Consider the following 20,411-nt stretch of genomic DNA (forward strand, 5'->3'; position numbering starts at 1 on the left):
AATTTTCATTTCATCTTGCAGCAGGCATGACAGCGACGTACAAGGAAAAGTTTATTTACAGTGCATGAGACCTTTGGAAGGTGCACTTAAAGAATCCCATTTGAGGAATATTTAGTTGGGGGCTAAATATTTCATGTGACTTAATTCTTTTTCAATAGTTTTGATAAATGGATACCACTGAGCAAAAACGTTAAGTACATACAGCAAAAAATTTCAAGGACTGGTACCAATCTTTTAAACTTGGGCAAAACACCCATATACATCCTCTGATATATCCCAGTTTCATTCTCATAATATGCAAATCATGTAGATTGCCTGTAGTTATTATTCAAATTAGCTTGACTGCAGATACTTCTTACAGAGGAGATACCTGTTGTGTTATTTTGCCTGCAATGATTCTATTTCCCACATTCTGAAATTCCCCCATGCTCAACAACCCATCCATATTTACTGAAGTTAATGGAGCAGAATTTTAAATGGAGCACACTTGTCAATTTACTGAGAACATCAACCTGGAGGAAGATCTATCCCTATTAAGTTCTAGCATGGATGGCAAGACTGCAGTTGAAGCAAGGGCCCCACAAGCAATAAAGAGGTAAAAATCAAATCGTGGAAAGTATTATTTTGCCAAGATGTGTTAAGCATGAAAAAGAATCCCTCCCATGTTTCAGACAGGGAATTAAAATTACAAAAATAAATATAGATGCTTCCTAAACTATGTTCATTTTTTAATTTTAGATCCGTGCAACTGATTAAAATAATCTGTTGCCTCCATTGGCTTTTAACCCTTCCTGTTGCAAAGGCCATCATGGCGGCAAAGTGCCCACACCCCGAATTCTGTGATGTATATTTGGATCACCACTGCTGTGCAAAAATGGAAAAAAAACCCCACACAACACCATTTACATACAATTTCCACCCTCCCTCTGATTTTACTACTTTTTTCCTCTCTCTCATAACAGGAAACCACCCTGGCATTGGTTCATGAGTCTTATCCAGAATAGTCCACACATGTTACAGAAGCGTGGATTTCACTAGCCTTTCTGGTTTATTTTCTGGAGCGAAGAGGGGAAAAAAATCAGCAAACAGAAAAACACTTTTGTTGAGCTGTGAAAGTTCAGGCTAGCTATTTGATAAATGAGCAGACAGGCAAGCTGCCTCTTTCTCCCTCTCTTTTTTGTGCGGGTTCAATGAAGCCTACCTAAAGAACACCACATGCTGTTCCAGCTACTGATCTAACATTCTGCAACATCTCAGCCTTCCAAATTCTCTTTAATTACACATTAATCCCACCCCTCTCTCTTTCAGTTTGTGCAGACGGGGATGGGGGTTCCTAGGGGCTGTGGGAAAAAAAGCATTTTCTGGGCTTTTTTGTGGGGGGGGGAGGGGTGCATGTTGTCATTCAGGACGTACTCCCAAAGCAGAATATTACCTCAACAGACCTAAAGCAAAATGAAACATCCCAGCTCACTTTAGCTCGTTTTCGGAAGTACGAGAAACAAACAAAACCCAAGAAGTTCCTTTACAGTTCCAGTATTTTAACCCCAGCAAATCAAGAGGGCTTTAGCAAAAAAATTATCTGTGTACCAAAATGCACCTTTGGTGACCTTCCAGATGATTTTTTTTTTTAATCCTGGATCTCTCTTAAAGCTACACTTGCACTAGCCATAGCCCAGCACCGATATATATAGGGTGTTTTTCTCACATTATGAACCGGGAAGGAAAAAGAAAAAAGATTCATGTAATGGTGGCACTGCTATGAAGATGTTTTTGCAATATATTTTTGTGGGGTGGAAAAAGTAGGTGCTGGTACTGTGTGGTGATTGGCTGTACTGGTGGATGGGGGGGGGTTGTGTGGGAATAGAAAGGGATGAGTGACATTGAATAATAATAATAATAATAATAATAATATATATATATATATATATATATATATATATATATATATATATATATATACCCTGCCCATTTGGCTGGGTTTCCCCAGCCACTCTGGGTGGCTTCCAAGAAAAGATTAAAAATACATTAAAGTATCAGTCATTAAAAACTTCCTCAAATAGGGCTGCCTGTATGGGCAGCAGGTATGGTATGATTTGTGTAAATGTAAGGTCGAATCTGGGTGTGGCGTGCGTGCATTAAGTGGAATAACCATTGTGTTTTGTGAGCAGGAATGGGGAAGAAATTCAATTCAGTTTGCATTTAAAGTCAAATTTGGCATATATTTTTTTACTTTCCGAAACAATACAAAAACAGTCATCCCTCACAGAGGTACAATTCCCAAAGTTCCCTGGGAAGAGGGGTTGACTGTTAAGAATTGTAGCTCTGTGAGAGGAACAGGGGTCTCCTCACAACTTGCAGCACCCTTAACAAAGTACAGTTCCCATGATTCTCTGGGGGAAGCCATGACTGGTATGGTACTGTTTCAAGTGTATAGAGCAGATGGAGCCCAATACTGTCATTCAGGGTGACTGTATCTGGAATAGAAGACCATCACATGCACTCTCTTTCTGGTGACACAATTCATTAACACTAGTCAAATTCACTCAGCTACTTTTTGATTTTTAAGTCTCACGCTCATCAAAACATTTCTTAAAACTGATGCTACTAATAATCCAATCATGGCACTGCCTCCCATCAAAAACTTCAAAAGGAATCTCCTCCGTCTACTGTTTTTCTCCTGACAGTTTCCCGCTTTGGATTGCAGTCCACATGTAGAAGATTGTATATTTCACGGCCATTATTATTTCAGATTCCCAAAACCCCACTTGAGGTGAGGTTTGGTTGACACTCACCTTTCCAAAGCTGGCAGCATTGACTGGCTGTGTGTCGTTTTTCTCGCAGAAGTCCAAATAGTGCATATAAAGGGCGCTTCGAGGAATGCAGACACCTTCTGCGATTTCGTAGTTCTCCTCCAGCCTTAAAAACAATGATCGAACAATGGAAAACTACAAATAGGTTGGCTGCTCTGTATTTCAACTTCCAAATCTGCAGACTGAAGGGCCAGCTCTTATGCTAGGACATTGTTTTTTCATTCATAAAAATTAGCCAAATGTGTTCTATTTATTCTGTACTGAAATACAGCATACTTTGCACACCACCACCACCACCGCCAATTCTATTAATATACAAATAATACTAATATAAATGAAAATCAATGGTGATGCTGCAATGTGCCACAAATTCTTGAAGTCAGACTCCTGTAACACGTCAAAATGTCTTACATCACTAGAATACTAAGTAATTAAGGATCCAAAGGCTGAAATAAAACATTTTCACACATTTAAAGGCAGTCAAACATTAAAATGCCCTTCAGCACTTTATAACTATTTTCTGATATGCCGTATCTTGAGTGAAAGGAATGCAACCAGAGACTAAACCAAGCAGTAAAATATTGTTCTGCCATACTCTGTATGTAACCTTTGCACAAAAGCTTATGCCACAACAAATCTGCTAGTATTTTAAGGTGCCAAAAGATTTAGGCTGCTATCCTGTACATAACTTCCTGTGGAAAAGAGCCACAGAACTCTGTAGCATTGAGTAGGCATGCACTGGATTGCACTGTGAGTCTGTTGCAGCGAAAACAAAAAACGCAGTCGCCTCTCAAGAATGCCCTTGTTATATTTCAGTTTGCATGGTAATAACAAAACATATGTATACATGCATATATTGATCTCTTATCATTTAAAAGCAGCACCAAGGTGTGCATGCAGGAAGCTCTGCATGCCTTGACTGAATTGACCTACCTTCAACTCAAGTAGGTTGGTACTGTCTGTTCTGACAGCCCCAATTATCTGTTTAAGGAAGAAGTGGGGAGCTGGATTCAGCCCCTTGTATTCTTGCACTGGTCAGTGGGGCAAGAAACACTAGGCAGTGTTAGTTCATCACTAATCATAAAACAGTACTCTGCCTGGCCTTGAAAGGTGGCCCGCAAAGCTGTTTTTTTGGTGAGCCATGCCCACTTTCCCCATATCTGATATCATGTAAGGTGTCAGATGCCTGGAAAAGAATCACAGCCCTGCTGACCCCTCAACGAGGCCTGTGGAGGACTAGACACATCTGGATCTGGTTCGCTGGTTCACAGCATTAGCACCCCAAATAAAGGGTCTCGCTTCACCCACAGCCACAGCCTTGGATGCGAGCAGAAAGCAAGCATATATTTCCCTCCTCTCACAGATTTCAGTCTGCTTCTTGCTTCAACTTCTAGCTTACAAACACACACAAGTTTCACCTCTGGCCTTTGCCTTTCTAACTACCAGCCAATTGAAGTGTGGGGAGCCCACTCATTTGCCATCTAGCATAGAGCCACTCCCTTTGCTTCCTTAAAGGCCCATTACCTCAACAGGAAGCTAGCCTGGCTCTTCCAGGAATTAGAAAGGGATCCAGGCATGCACCCTAACCGCTACCCATACTCATAACAAAATGATAGTAGTTCAACAGACTTGGATTTGAAAATAAACACCTCTCTTTAAACACTAAGTTAGCTGTTTAAGCACAAACCTACTAAGCAACAACCTATCTTGAAGACACCAATTTATGTCCTGCTAGCTTGTTTTAGGAATTTTCTCCCTTATCTTCAAGATAAGATATTTGGTGGTATGAATAGACTCAATAAGGGCGCCGCAGCCATGCTTCCTTTCTTTCAATGGGAATATCATCTCTGCATCTTTCCCCAAATTCATGGACCTCAACAAAACCTCTTTTCAAAGCGCAGAGACTTTGCTTGTATGCTATAACTGCTAATTGGGATGTCAGTTTCTCTGACCAAGACAGGATAGAAAGGCCGTGTTAATTATTTCTCTTCATCATATATTTGATGAATTTCCCCTCTCTTTTCTTCCTTTTCCCCTCTCTTTCACAGAGAGTCATTAGTTTGACACTGGACAATGTTCCATTATACCTGAACTCTTTTTTAATGATCAAAAATCCAACCTTGCAGAATGTCTTTCAATTTTTTGCCCCTGCTTAAAAAAAGAGGGGGAGGGAGCCTTCATCATAAGTTGAATTCAGCTCTAGCCTACAGTATTGTGTAAAGATAATGAACTTTGACTATTATCCCTATAAGTTGTAGAGGACTGTCCTTATAAACCAATATGAGCTCTCACACTAAGATTTTGAGGCTACTCATAGCATTGCAGCATATCTTATATTATGAAGATGAAGAATGGGGCTTCCTTCACTGGTTTTACAGTGGTTTTACTTTGCCCGGGGAAGGGTGAGAGAGGAGGCCCCCCTGGCTGTGCCACGGTTTAAATTTCCCGTGGCCATGCCCCCTACCAGCACTGATTGGATGGCGGGACCACCTCTGGGCATCGCCCCGCCCAGCACTGGTGATGTGGCCGGGACGGCATGAGGAGGACATCAATATCTGTCCCCTGCCGGATCATTCTGGGGACCTAGATGCCTGGCCACAACACCGCCCACCATAAAAGGCAAGCGGACATCTCATATTATGAAAGTGAAGAATGGGGCTTACTTCACTGGTTTTACATTTCTATTGCACCTTCTCTTATCTTTGGAAATCTTTACTATGAAGTGCTAAAGAAAAAAGCCACTGACTTTAGGAGAATATAAGAATACATCAAGATGCAGAAATATTGCACAATCATTTTAAGTGTTCACAGTAGTTGCATAATTTAATCACAAATGGTCTTTGTGTCCAGGAGAAACACTCCGTTAGACCAACGTATGCAGCTATTTCTTTTGTCATCACAATATACATTTATTGTATTCAAGCCAATCCAGATCAGTTCAGTACATCCTGGATTCCAATGGTGTCAAACACCATAAAGCCAAATATAAAATTGGGTGACTCAGACAAGCAAGTCCTGCTGCAAAACAACCAATGAATCCTTGCAGAAAAATTTGCAAAGCAGATTTTTAAAAATGAACAAAGTTCCAGATCCAGTTAATAATCCATGGCAGCCAGTTCAAAATACCATGCCCAGAACTTCACTCAAGGAAGCGAACCAAACCATATGCTTCAGATCCACTCAACCCATGAAGACAATTCAAAGCCAAAGCATAAGCAAATCAACAATATATATAGTTATCACATCCCTCTCTCGTGCTTATATCCATGCAAACATGTACAATCTCATTTCCCTTCCCTTCCCCTTAACACCTCCACCATCACCACCCACAGTCCTCTGCTCCCACTTCCACTGACCTAGTTAGCTGGGCCCCATCTGCATTGGCCAAACAACCTGAAATGCGGCACAGCAGCACAGGCCAGAGTACAGTGGTGCCTCGCAAGACGAAATTAATTCGTTCCGCGAGTTTTTTCGTCTTGCGATTTTTTTCGTCTTGCGAAGCACGGTGTCGGAAAAGTTTTGGAAAAGCTTCAAAAATCACCAAAGTCTTCAAAAACCTCAAAAAAGGCTACCACACCGTGTGCTATGAGTTGCTCCTCGAAGTCAAGTCGCAACTGTATTAACGGTGTTAAGAAAAAGGAAACAAACTTGCAAGACGTTTCCGTCTTGCGAAGCAAGCTCATAGGGAAAATCGTCTTGCGAAGCAGCTCAAAAAACAAAAAACCCTTTCGTCTTGCGAGTTTTCCGTCTTGCGAGGCATTTGTCTTGCGAGGTACCACTGTACTGCTGTTGCCACTGCTCATTGGCCTTCCTGAAATATGTAGCAGGTAGAGCACCCAAGCTGCTGCTGACATATCAGCTGGTCCCAAATGCAGCAGCCACACTGCTGCTGCTGCCACCGCGACACTACTCTGCTTTTCCTCTTCCCGTTGCAACTTCCACACTGTTCCACACATCCTCTACTCCCAGGCAGACTGTAGCATTCAATTTGCCTGGAAGAATAAAAAGGAATTCATGGAGCTATGGTGGCAAATTAGGAAGGGAAAAGGAGTTGGTGTGGTATGTAGTAGTACTTTCACCTTCTTTCCTTCCTTCCTTCCCTCCTTTCCTCCATAGCAGGTCCTACAGCCCAGATATTTTGTACCTCTGGCTCAAAAACCCAAAGGTGGCACCTCAGGCCTAGAGGTTCTGGGCCAAACCCAAGAACCCTACTTGTGATCAACCCGACACAACAGGCTTGTCAGGATTGAGCAACTAAGATTGGAGCAACTAGGAACAAACTATACCAACAAGGGTCCTAAACGAAAGTTGTAGAGTTTGGTGGCAACAAGCCAGAACAGGGACCGCAGGAAAGAGGAAATAGCCAGAGGCTGTCGCATTGGTGAGGAGAGTCAACTGGATTATATAATATAGGCTTTGCCCCTCTCAGACATCTGGGATGCAATAGTAAACAATGGGCGCATTTTGACAGAGCCAAGGATCCCAGGGGTTTAGGGACTGGCCACTAACCTCCAAGACTATGGATGCTAACAAAATGCTTCAAATAATACTGCTGCCAATATTTGCTTGTTTTCTTTTGGGAGCAGAGCTCTATTATCTAATTAGGGGTGATGTCCAGGCTAACAAGCTATCTCCAGACTCCATCAAATTACGGGAGAGACTGACGCAGAAGGCCTGTTTTTCCTGTATGGGTGTGGGATAACTGGAAGCACTAGTCAGTGGGGGAAATCAAATTTAACAAACAAACAAAAGGAAAAAAGACAAGTGCTGTTTGAATTCATAGACACTGCTAGCAGTCTGTTAGCACAGCTTGAGGGTGGGGTCTCAGAGGACTACTTTTGCCCATATAATCCTGCTCACTTATAAAATTCTTTTTGGGAGGGCCTTTTCTGGGTGCCACGGTCTTCAGAAATGAGGAGTTTTCTGGCTTATGTTGGTTTTGCTGCTTATTAGAGAGAGGCAGGAGTTGTGCTCACCACAGACCAGTCTTCCTCAATCACCAGATGTTTTTGACTATAATTCCCATCAGCCCAAACCAATATGGCTATACTGGCTGGGGCTGGTGGATGCTGAAAATTGAAACATCTGGAGGGCACCAGATTGGGGAAGGCTGCCATGAACATAGTGGATAGTGCCTTTATGTGGTTTAGATGGCATTAGTTGTATCTGGGCGGAGTAAGGAATTTCCTGTTCTGTTCTTGATGGAGAGAGAGAAAAAGTTCCTGTCTGGCTTTCTAACTAGTGTTTACTGTCAGCTAGGTGTGGGGACTCTTTAGCCTTCCAGGTGTTGCTGAACTACAACTCCCATCAGCACCGGCAAGCATGGCCAATTGTCAGGGATGAGGCGAGTTCTAGTTCAGCAACATTTGGAGGACCAAAGGTTCCCCATACCTCCTCTAAGATTTCAATTACATCCATCCTCATTTATCCTTTCTTTTCTTATCATCCTTTCAGTTGCACTTGCTTTTCTGAGTCTCGATGTAGGTAGCCTGAAAATACAAAAGGCTCACATCTTATCCTTTAAATACAATAATAAAAATCTTACCATTGCAGAGTAGCTGGAGTGGAATGTGGTTTGGATGCTCTGTTATTCTCTTTCTCCTCATCTGTTGCGAGAAAACAATACGAGAGAAGAGACTTTCAGTCAAACCACTAAAGCACCAACAAGGGGGATGCAGGATTAACCACTGTACATAAAATCTCATGCTTCCCAGGATAAACCCTGAAAGTTGCATAGCACAGCTGGAGTCACTGTGAATCAGCATGTCGTTTGTTTAACACAGGGTTGCAGAGCCTCAGTTCTGGAGTCAAATGCCACCCCTGGGGCTCTCTTATCTGGCCCTCGGAACTCTCCCTGGCCACATCCCTTCACCAGCCCTACTTTCCATCCTCCTTGAGTGTTTCTGCCTTGATGCACTGAGGCAGCATGTACCCTGATTGGCTGTATAGTTCTGAGGGATTCTCCTCTGTGCATTTGGTTGAATGTCATCCTGCAATGTACAAGGCCTGAAGTAAGAAAGACAAAACATCTCCATTTGCTTCTCCTAAAATTATACTGTTTTAGGAGATTATAGTGTTTTCAAGACTTTTCTCTCTGGATTCTATTTGTGTTATTTGTGTGACTTTGCTGACCAAAGGAATTGCAGTCTGAAACATCTGGAGGGTACCAGCAAAGGCTGACCTGGAGCTTAGTGTCACTCCCTTCACCTTACTGTAACTGAAAAAGTATTCAATATACTCATCTCCTGCTTACCTATTCCTCCATTTTCCCCTTCCTTCATTGTTTCCTCTTATTTTGGAATATAAGTCACTTTAGCTAGGGGCTTTGTCATGCCTGTTCTTTGAAATGAACAATGTAGAGAGATAGATGGCCTATATTTAGAAATTAATCAATTAATATGATGGTAACAGCAGCTGTAAGCGAAAGATACCATCACCTTCTCTCTGAGAACTGAGCTTGTAAAGGTGTGACAGGCACTATGGAATTTATTTCAAAGATAGGGATCCCCAGAAAAATCCTGATGGAGCTGCCAGTCAGAGTAGACAATAATGGGTGAACTGGGCAATCAGTCTGATTTGGTATTAGGCAGACACTGCGATGGATTCAGCCCCTTGTCAGAAGGCTATGGGACCACTGAGAAAATATCAGGTTATTTTCTGTTATTTTTTTACTCTTCAGATAGTATTTTATTTTGTTCACAGGCAATCTGAGGGTTCCATTCCTCTCCCATTTAATATATGGGTGAGGTGAGCCCACCCAAAGTGTGTGTGGGTCAGATGCTGAGGGGGTGGTTGTGATGCAACAGTCCGCCACCTCCTGAGGCCTATGAAGCCTAAGGATGGGTTTGATGAACAAACACTGGCCCCTTCCTTCCTCACAGAAGTACTGTGGCAAGAGAGAAGGAGCTACAGAGGCAGAACAGTGGTGTTACCTGGTTCTGATTGGTGCATCTGATCCCCTTCCCTCATGGCTAGCTTTCCTTTTCCATTTACAGCCATCGAGGAGCGAAAGGCTGTTTCACTTGACTGGGGCTTTGTCATTAACACGTATCAAACTGGAATTACCCGGTTGAAAATCTTCACAGAGGCCTGCACCTTAAAATCGGGCTCAGTGAGCTAAGACTGCTGAGCCAATGATATCACAAAGGACAGTGGGTTGACATCAGCTTAACAAACGTGAGGTAGAGTGTATCAAACTACCTCACAGAGGTCTTGACATCATCCAAGCTGGCCAGTAGGCTGCACCCAGTGGCCACGTAACAGCCTATGGCTAGACATCAGCCAAACAAAGCAGAAGAATGGGTTCAAGGGAGATTCTCAACAGGGTTTGGATGATCTGCCTTAGAAGCCCAGCAAGTCAGATCTGGCCACTGCAACATGCTAGAAGTACTAAACCTACAAACCTAGTATTAAACCTTGAAGTATTAAAACACAAGCAGGATGGGGAGTCCATTGACCTCTTTCCACTGTTGCTCCCCAGCTGCTATTCATTTGTACACTGTCTGTGGGCATGGAGGTTGACTAATAAATAATAATAATAATAATAATAATAATAATAATAATGGTGGCTAGTAGCAACTGAGAGCCTTATTCTCCATTAACTATCCTCCACTTTCAAAGCCATCTAATATATCCTTTCAGAAGAACACAAGAAGAGCTCTGTTGGATCAGGCCAAAGGCCCATCTAGTCCAACTTCCTATTCTCACTGATCAGATGCCTATGGGAAGGAAGGCTTGAGTGTAACAGCATTCTTTCCACCATGATTCCCAGCAAGTAGCATACTGCCTCCTAGTACATAGTCATCGTAGCTAGTAGTCACTGGTAACCTTATCAGATGTAACATAGCCATATACCAGGGAGTAAGCCACCCTGGAATCAGTCTACTTCTGAGCAGATGTGCATAGGATTGCATTGAGAGAGACTTTACCGAGACCATTCTGGAAGTCTCATCTGCCCCTACCCGTAATGACTGTAAGAAACATGTGTCTTCTATGAGCCATCACAGATGGTGAATAAGAGCCATTGCAGAGAGAGTGCCACAGACAAAATGCTCATATCCACTTTCAAATTGCCTTAAAGTCCATCCTTCTTACTGGAGTGTTCACATTCTGCAGTGAGTCATCAAATGTTGCACATACAGATGTGAACTGGATCTTGAGATAGTTGCAAAAAGCAAATTCAAGACCCTGCCCTTTTTATAAATAAATAAATAAATAAATAAATAAATTGTGGTTCGTCCATTTTCTCTTAATATATTGCCTCATCTCAGCTTCATGCGCACATCACTAAAGCTATTATGTTATGTACAATGACTTGGGAGTAAGCATTACAGAATTCAGTTGGAATTACTTAGGAGTAAATAAGTACTGAACTGTGGTATCAGGAAAGAAAACCGTTACAACACTAAGCTAAAGGGCAAAAGACACACACGTCATGTTGCATATATTGTTGGCCACATTCACACTTCACATTGAAAAGCACTATGATACCACTATAAACAATCATGGGTTTTCCCCCAGAGCATTCTGGAAGCTGTTGTTTGTTAAGAGTGCGAAGAATTGTTAGGTGACCCTTATTCCCCTCTCAGGGCAACAATTGTCAGAGTGGTTTAACAATCAATCCCTCTTCACAGAGAACTCTGGGACCTGTTGCTCTGAGTAGGGAACAAGAGTTTCTTAACAATTATCAGTACCCTTAATAAACTACAACTCCCAAATTTTTTGGAGGGGGAAGCTTTGACTGTTTAAAGTGGCATTATAGTACATTAGATTAATGGTGTAAAACATGACTTAAGTCTTCCGGAGAACTCTGGCCTATAAACCGTTTAAATAAAATAATGCTGTGTTCTAGGTAGCAACACCAGTCGTTTTATCCTAACTATGGCCCCAATCAGATGTATGGACGCAACTGGACACTACAGCTTTTGGGTCCTTTCTGGAGATACAAGTCTACTGAAAATGACATATACTTACTTTCATCATTAGAAACATTCCCCAGAGATGTATGACTGGAATAACGTTTGTTTTCACTTTCACTGAGACATCTTTCAATCCAACTCTCTGCAAAACAACAAAGAAGGTTTTTTGTTTTTTAAAAAAGACAGGATGTTTCCCATGAATGACAAACCTTTTCTTTCATTATTATACAATAAATAATGTTATCAGTTACAAACCAAACAAGTGTATGTGTATCAATAGTTTGCTCTTCCCATTCTTTGCCATTTTTCTAGAAACTCATGGTACCCAAACTCACCATGTACACCTCCCATGTTCCCTTAAAATGGCAATAGCGCCTTGTGCTCGCTTCGGCAGCACATATACTAAAAAATGGCAATAGCGCCAACCTGAGAGGTGCCGGGACTGAGTTCCAGTGAGTTCTGGTGGGGGAAAAAAGCCCTGGCTCTTCCTCTCTTTCCAATATGGGCCACAAAAGGTGAACTGAGGAGTCCAAGAGTCCCTCCTCAGATTACAATGAGGAACTGAACAAAACTGTAGGACTAGGTGCCAGCATTTGTAACCTATGTAACTATCTTGAGTCACAAATTCCCTATTTTTACAGTTTGAAATGACACTGTTTATTTGTGCAGATAACAAATACTTGTCACTCAGCAGAAGATTAATCATTTTTTGCCCTCTTAGAACCTGATATTACTGGATCACCTTTTCTACTTATCTGAGATATACCAAATGCTATTATACCGATGTTCAAGAGGGGTGCCATGCAAATTCTCTTAAGGAAAATCTCTGGTGTATATTTCACTTGGTGTATATATTTTAAAACACAGAGACTCCAGCACATGCCATTATTGGTATAAAACCACTTGCAACTAACCCTTCTCAGGGAGTTGTCAGAACTGTTAGGTTACTTAAAAGTTTCCACTTGGTAATATATGAACCAACATTACTAAGAAGGGTCTAAAAATAGAAAATTTCTATATTTCTCTCTGGAAATTGTTACAGTGCTTCAATATTAGCCTGCAAGTTAGAATCCGACAGGCACTTGGTTCGAATCAAGACACCGTATTATTATAAAAGTCTGAAAATGGGATCTAACACTCCAGACATGACACTTACAAGTTTACCTCATAACAGAAGCCTGTGTTCCTCCTCAGAAAAAGGAACAAGCTACACGCATGGGATAAAATGTTGGGCAGTGGGAAACTCCATCCCCCATCTCCATCTTTAATTAGGCTTATATGGGTAAGGACTTCCGGTCAGCGCCAGCAACTGTAATGGCGGATTTCCTCCGATCTCCGGAGGAAATCTGCTTCGTGGAGCCAGGGTTTTACCGCTACGGCGAAGCGGGGACCCGAAAAAAATCACAGGCGGGGAAGCCTGTGAACTGAAGGCTCGGCGGGCTCCATTTGCGTCCCCCCCCGCTGCAAAGGAGCCTTTTTAAAGGCTCCGGAACATACCGGGGGTGAGCGGCGCGGAGCTGAGAGCTGTCTACCCGTCTCCGCGAAGCGAAGCCGCATGCCATGGTTGGAGAGCGCTGATTCCTTCCTTTGAAATTTGGACTAAAAGTAACAACCCGTGAGTATTACGGAAATTGGATATTAAAAATTCCTTTTTTTTGATTCGGCACGAGCGGGGAAGACGCAAAGAGGAAGTCCGTCTCCCCCTCTTGTAAACATTTTAAAGCAAGGACTAGATAACTAAGGTTGAAAAGAACATCTTCTTCGTGAGAAGTCAAAAGTAACTAATTTCACGTTTTGGCAGTTTAAGTGAATGTGCTGGAGGATAAGAGTTAATTTTGAAAGTGGATTGTTACCCCTCCCCCAGGACCCGGGAGCGATCCGCGAGGGAGCCTGTTGGAGAGATTTAAAAGACTTTGACAGCTGTCAAACTAGCTGTCAAAGCTGAGAGGGAAAAAAAAAGAGAAAGAACTTTGTTTCTATTGCCTCGGCTGGTCATATCTGTTACATTTAGGTAACAAATTGTCGAAAATCAAGGAAAATAAAGGACTTTTGGACTTACAACTGGAAGGAATACTAAGTAACCAGTACTCCCCTAGAGGGGGCTCTGGGACATTACAGAATGGCTGTAAGTGGAAAAATACAGACGGCACTTGAGAAGATCTTTCGTAGCCTGGGAAAACTTCATGAACAAAGCATTGTTTTGGCTAAAAATGTTACAATATTGAATGAAAAAGCAAACAAACCCGCGGAAATTGGAAGGGACTTGACTCAGGTCTTTGTACCAGAACAAAAAGACTGTGCCCTTGAACTAAAAACTCTTGCAGCTGAACAAGAAAAGGAATTTGAGAAATTTGAAGAAGCTACACATGACAATTTAGAGGGAAAGGAAGGAGGAGCTATAATGCAGCAGAGGATTAAAGAAAGAAGTAAAAAACAAGATTTGGATTACAATCATAACTATGGAGACCTGGCAGGCCAAAGGCCTGTAAAGATGGATTTAAAGGAAAAGACAAATCTAATTAAAGTGGAAGCAGGAGTTGCTGGGACATTTGGACTTAAAAGAAGTAAAAAACAAGATTTGGATTACAATTTTAAATATGGAGGCCTGGCAGGAAGAAGTATGGACCTTATGGGGACAGAGCTTCTCCGGGATTTGGCGTTTAACATAAAGGACTATCACAAAAACCGGCAGAGAGGAAAGGAGAGAGACTTAAGGGCCTCGGATGTGAGATCACCAGGCTGATACCAGATGGATTGATGGACATTGGTTGGAGATTGAAACCGGGAAAAGTGGGGAGTGGGGTTTTGGGTATCCAAAGGCGGTACAATATATATATATATATATATATATATATATATATATATATATATATATATATATATATATTTTCTTTTCTTTCTTGTAAATAATCTGTTTTGCTATTCTAGATTAAAATGGGGAAATCGTGAAATGGAATTGGGGTCGACTTTAGAAAAAGATATTAAGAATAAGATTTGATGTATCAAGATTGAGATTTATGTTAAAATTGGTTAAACAAAAAGGACTTAAATATAATAAGGTAAAATTTGGGGATAGGAACTTGTTGAATTAAAAATTGAACTGGAATACAAGAAGGGGAGATGTGGGGAAGTCAAGGAAAAATGTTATTGAAAGGTATATGTTTGTTTTTTGGTTTTTTTTCTTTTTTTTGTGTGTGTTTTGTTTTTTTTTTTAAATTTTTTGAAAACTTCAATAAATATTTTATAAAAAAAAAATATATATGGGTAAATTGGGGGTGGCATGTCTCACAAACAGCCAGCCAGGAAGCACATGTTTTGCACGCAGACAGTTCCATGTTCAATCCTTGTTAGCCCCAGGCAGGACTGGAAATGTCCTCTGCTTAATGTCCCAGAAAACTGCTGCCGCAGTCAGTGTGGGCAGTACTGAACTTGATGGACCCAGTTGTCTAACTCAGCCTAAGGCAGTTCCCAACACGTGCCTACGCTTGCAAAATGCAAGCTTTGTTTACCCATTTTCAGCCTCAATCCATCACTGACAGGAGATAGCAAAGTGGCTGGGCAACTTTCCAAAACAGACAGGAGGAAGCAAGAAACACAGACACTAGTAAATGAAAAAATTACTATCTTCAATACAAAGGAATGACATCCGGTCTACTTCCGCTCACCTCGTTGCAGGAGGGTTGCATTCTCATTAAAACCATCCAGTTAAAAAAAAGGGGGGGGGAGATAGCTCACTCACACATGTACACACACTCTCTCTCACAAGATTGTGTACATGCATGTACACACACACATACACACACACACACTTGTGCGCACACACAGTTACATGACTAGGCAAAACCAAGGGCCAGTTCACCTTCATCATTAGAACATAAGCACTGCTTTGCTAGACCAGCCCAAGGTTAGAGAGTCCATCATTCCAGCCAGTCAGACACCTCTAGGCAGTTTGTAGGCAGGGCATGATAGTAATGGCTATTCCCAGTTATTTACTCCCAGCCCCTGGCATTTAGGAGTACATTGCTTCCAGTCCTGGACTGGTGCTATGGGGCTGCAATCCTATTTAGCTACCATGACTAGCAGCTACTCTAGGTCTATTCTCTTCAAGAATTTGTTTGATCCTCTTTCAAACTGCCCATACCAGGGATTTGGAGAAACCATAGTTCCTAGTACAACAATAGTATAAGGGAGTTTCTTTTTAAGGGAGGGATGGTCACTCAGTAGGAGAGCACAAGCTTTGACTGGGGAGGGTTGCAACCACTAGTCTCCCCAGTTAAAAGGTACCATAGAAGCAGGTGAAAGGGGGATCCTGTTTGAGCAGAGGGTACTGGGCTAAACGGACATACAGGCTGACTAATTAATGGATCCATTTTGGAGCAAACTGGAGCAACACCAAAAACACCTTGATACAAAGCAGATTATCACTAATAAAGCTGGCATGCACTCCCATGGCCAGGGCCACAGTGGACCCCAGCATTTGTCTCAATGTGCTGCATGCTGACACTGGGCCTGATGGTGGCTGGTGCCAGTTACCAACATCCCTTTAAATTTTTAAAATATGTTTTCGGGTGGCCAGCACTGTGAAGAGAAGCACTGGGCAAAGCAGCTGCATCTGAAGCTGCCACCATTTCGCCAGTATGCTTCTGGGCTGTGGTGCAGCTCATTTTGGACAGGGGCAAGGTAGGGTGGAGCTCCCCTTGGATCTGGTCCACTCTGAACAGCTGCTGGAGTAGTAAGTTCTTAGCTTCTTTTGGTTTGTATCTAGCCTGACTTGTAACCATAAGCAGCTCCACAGTGAGCTGTCTATGGTCCTGACCATCTGTGACCTTCTGCTGTCCTTGGCTAGTACACTTCTGCAGGCTCCAGTCTGGAATGGGACGTACCCCATTCCTATGCATACTTAGTGATGTCAGTGGGATTTAGCCGAGAGAAGTACGCACGTCATTCATCATCAAGGTGCAGTTATCTAGCCTGGGTGGTGGAAAGATATGAACAACACTCCATCCTAACTGAAGACTGCTTTTTTGGCTTTATTACAAGCCATAGTAAATTGCCGATGAAGTGACGTGAACAAGATGCTTTATCATTTCGAAAATACAGCCATTTTCAAAGGGCAAAACTCAACCTGAGAATCAGCAGAGCAAGTCTGTCTTTTTTTTTATTGTATACTACTTTGTCTATCACCTAGGCAATCAAATGGAAGATCTCCCCCCTTTCCAAGTATACAGCCTAGAAGGCCATGGCTGCTCATTTGCTTTTGACCACCTCTAAATTTCTGCCATGTCTGGTCGAACTATACTATCCTCCAAAAGATGGAAGGCTTCATCAGCTGGTTCCATCCAAAGGCCATGGATTGAAGTTGCAAAAAGTTCATTTTCCCCTAGAATTCATAGCTTAGGTTCCCTCCCTCTACTACAAAAACTCCTTTTTATAATATTGATGAGCAGCAGTACCATATCCAATATGGTACTGGGACAAGAGCCCCAGTAAAGACAGAATGGACAGCTGCAGAGCTTAAGCACTGCACCTGATGAACTTCTCACAGGGCATGGTGACAATGTCACATAGGAAGTCTCAGTCTCATATATGAAACCATCATATTCTTCCTTGGGTTCTAGCTCTGTTGCCTCTTCTTTCCTTTCCCCCAGCCAGCACATTATTCACTCTTCCACCCCCTGCTAATTATTGTCATGGTTGCCAAGGCTACAGGGTTAACTGCCACCTGTTAACTTCTTCTGTACATTGCCATGTTACGTTACATTACATTACGGAGCAGCACTCCAAATTTGGTTAAAGGCACAGGATTCCTCCACAGGCAAAATAGATCAACTCTTTTAAGGAAGCAGGAACAGTCCCAGAAGGTTATTGTGAATGGGCTGGGTGCACACACTATTTGTCACTGTCAGTAAACAAGGCCAAGGGGTTCGCTAGAGGTTCATGTGGTCTTTCTTTTCTCTGATGTGCGCATTACGCAGATCCTGGTTACAAAGCCAACTGGCACCATGGTTGCATGGGGACATAATTCAGACAAAGGCCACATTCAAACCATCCATTTAAAGAAGTATCATATCACTTTAAACAGTGACGTCTTCCCTCAAAGAATCCTGGGAGCTGTGGTTTGTTTAGGGTGCTGAGAATTGTTAGGAGACACTTATTCTCCTCAGAGAGGTACAATTCCCAGAGTTCCCTGTGAAAAAGGATTAATTGTTATACAGTGGAACCTCGGTTGTTGAACGTAATCAACTCTGGAAACGTTTAACAACCGAGGCGCAATTGCCAGTCAGTAAAATCCATTGAAAAAATTGAGAAATGTGCCTCAGAAGCCATTCGAATTCTGAGATGCATTCAAAAACAGAAGCATTCACTTCCAGGTTGTTGGCATTCGAAAGCCAAAACATTCAACATCCGAAGTGTTCGACAACTGAGCTTCCACTGTACCACTCTGGGAACTGTAATTCTCTGAGGGAAATAGGGGTCTCTCAGCATCCTTAACAAGCCACAGTTCTCAGGAGTCCTAGAAGAAGTTAGCAGGTCCCTGTAAATTCTACAGCAGCATTGGGGAACCTCAGGCCCAAGAGCTGAATCTCCATGTCACACCCTGTTCCAGTCCAGGCTCCCTTTCCCCAAACTACACCCAAAGCCTCCTGGCGCTTCTTGCCTGGTTGGAAGATGGAAAGACCTTTGTACGGTGTGGATGTCTGCAGAAGTCTTGGACCTTTGTGTAGCTGAAATGTTGCTTACCATTCAAAGGTAAGAGCCACATAAATTTCACCACCCAGTTTTTGTCCCTGGCCTGTTCATCACTGGTATGCAGCCCCCAGGTGGCTTCCCAAGAAGGAATGAGGCCCTCAGACTGAAAAAAACCCCCATCCTGTTCTACAGAAATCAGTACAGCTCAGGCTGCCTGAGGCAACTGGCTGCATTCAGCACTCTGATGTGCCTTCTCACCATGCAGCACCACAAAACATTCCTGGCAGTGGCTTGGAGGTAGCAAGAAGTTCACTACTCCAGTAGTCAATGTGCACAACGAGCCGTTGCACACAAAAGGGTCATGATACGAAGCACCAACCACATAGGTGCTGTTCATAAGAAGATAAGAAGAGCTTGCAGGATTAGGATGGGCCAATGGCCCATCTAATCAAGCTCCCCTCACCCACCATTCTCACAGTGGCCAACCTGATGCCTTTGGGAAACTCACAAGCAGGAGCTTTCTCATAAGAGCACTATTTCCTTCTGCGGTTTCCAGCAACTAGTAATGAGAAACCTGCTGCCTCTGACCTTGAGAGGCTGAACACAGCCATCAGGGTTAGCAGTCACTGATAACCTTCTCCTCCATGAATATGTCTTATCCTCTTTTAAAGCCATCTCAGTTGGTGGCTACCACTGCCTCTTGTGGGAGCTAATGCTGGCACCGTTTAAGTATGTGCTATGGGAAGAAGTGCTTTTTTTGGTCTGACTCTTCCAAAATTCAGCTTCACCACATATCCCTGAGTTCTGGCGAGAGCATTACAGCTGTATGACTTAGGGTGGGCTATAAAAATTATTCCAGGGAACATTCTGCTTCTGCTACACTTGCAGAGTTTTTAATCTGGCTATTTGATTGTAAAGAAAAACTTGGGCCCCCAATGTTTTCCTGCTAATAGATACAAAAGGATTCGTGCAAAAGTAATGATGCGTTTCTCTTTCTCTCTCCTCCTATCTCTCATTTTCTCTCCCCCCCCCCCGGCCCGGTCCTTTGGCCCACCCTCCGAAAAGGCTCTGCGCTAACGTGTCTCAAAACTGTGGAGCTCAGTTCTCCTCTGATGGAAGTGGAAGACAGCCTAGAGGACATAAAAGGGGGGAGGGGGAGTCTTCTTACTCTTTTCCTTTAGATGCAACAAAACAAGCATCTAGTCTTGAATAATACTTGCCGCTGAATACAAAGTTGCTCAATAGATGGTCTGTGTACCAAGGCTCATAGTGGAAATGATCCAACAAAGAGAAGCGAGAGGTGAGCAGACTGGGCCACCCATGTGATTGAAATTCAGTTCCCCACATTGCCACCCAGCACTGAAAGCATTTTGTTGCCCTTACCATCATTCATATATATATATATATATGGTTTAAATTATGAGATGCCTGCTTATTGTCTCTGTCAGTCTGAGGACAGCAGTGCTGAGACAGAGTTTGCAAAACCCGGACATTCAACTGTCAGCCAAAACTTTCCATTGACAGAACTCCTGTTCCTTTTTAAAACGTGCAAAGCTTTTATTCTACATTAATGCAAAAGATTGTTTCTAAAAGCAAGCTGTTCATCCATGCGTGAGCAATAGGTGGAAGCAATTAAGGAAGAAGGTAATCAAACAAATCATAAAGGGGGAAATCCTTGTTGCTTTACCTATTTTTTACCAGTTTAAACCTGGACGTAACAGTTAACAATTTTGCACAGCTGTGTGCCATCCCAGAAAAGTGTGGGTGGGTGGGGGGATATTATAAGAGGTGATGCTGGTAAACGACAGCAACCCCCCTCCAAAAAAAGCCCCAAACAACATGGATGAGTTTTTTAAATTAGAAAGTGCTTGAGCAAGGCTCTCATTCACATTGCAAAATAAATATTAATTCCGAGCATGCACAGAGATGAATCCTAGAGATGACACCAGAAGAGTTCAGAACCAACCCTATCATTGGGCAAGGTGAAGTGGCT

The 20,411-nt window shown here is 42.6% G+C and overlaps 1 protein-coding gene across 4 annotated transcripts in view; it reads right to left on the reverse strand.

Moving 5' to 3' along the window:
• RFX4 (regulatory factor X4) overlaps positions 1–20,411 on the reverse strand; it is a 69,372-nt gene that overhangs the window by 31,032 nt on the left and 17,929 nt on the right. For 3 of the 4 annotated variants that reach the window (XM_053404720.1, XM_053404718.1, XM_053404722.1), the window contains exons 2-4: positions 11,784–11,870; positions 8,356–8,416; positions 2,793–2,916 (exon numbers count right to left, since the gene is read on the reverse strand). In XM_053404720.1, the coding sequence (XP_053260695.1) occupies positions 2,793–2,916; positions 8,356–8,416; positions 11,784–11,870 (272 nt within the window). Of the gene's footprint in view, positions 1–2,792; positions 2,917–8,355; positions 8,417–9,742; positions 9,926–11,783; positions 11,871–20,411 lie in introns of those variants that run through there. The other variant, XM_053404719.1, reaches the window with a different exon arrangement.

This window comes from Podarcis raffonei, chromosome 10, assembly GCF_027172205.1.
Source record: "Podarcis raffonei isolate rPodRaf1 chromosome 10, rPodRaf1.pri, whole genome shotgun sequence".
NCBI lineage: Eukaryota > Metazoa > Chordata > Lepidosauria > Squamata > Lacertidae > Podarcis > Podarcis raffonei.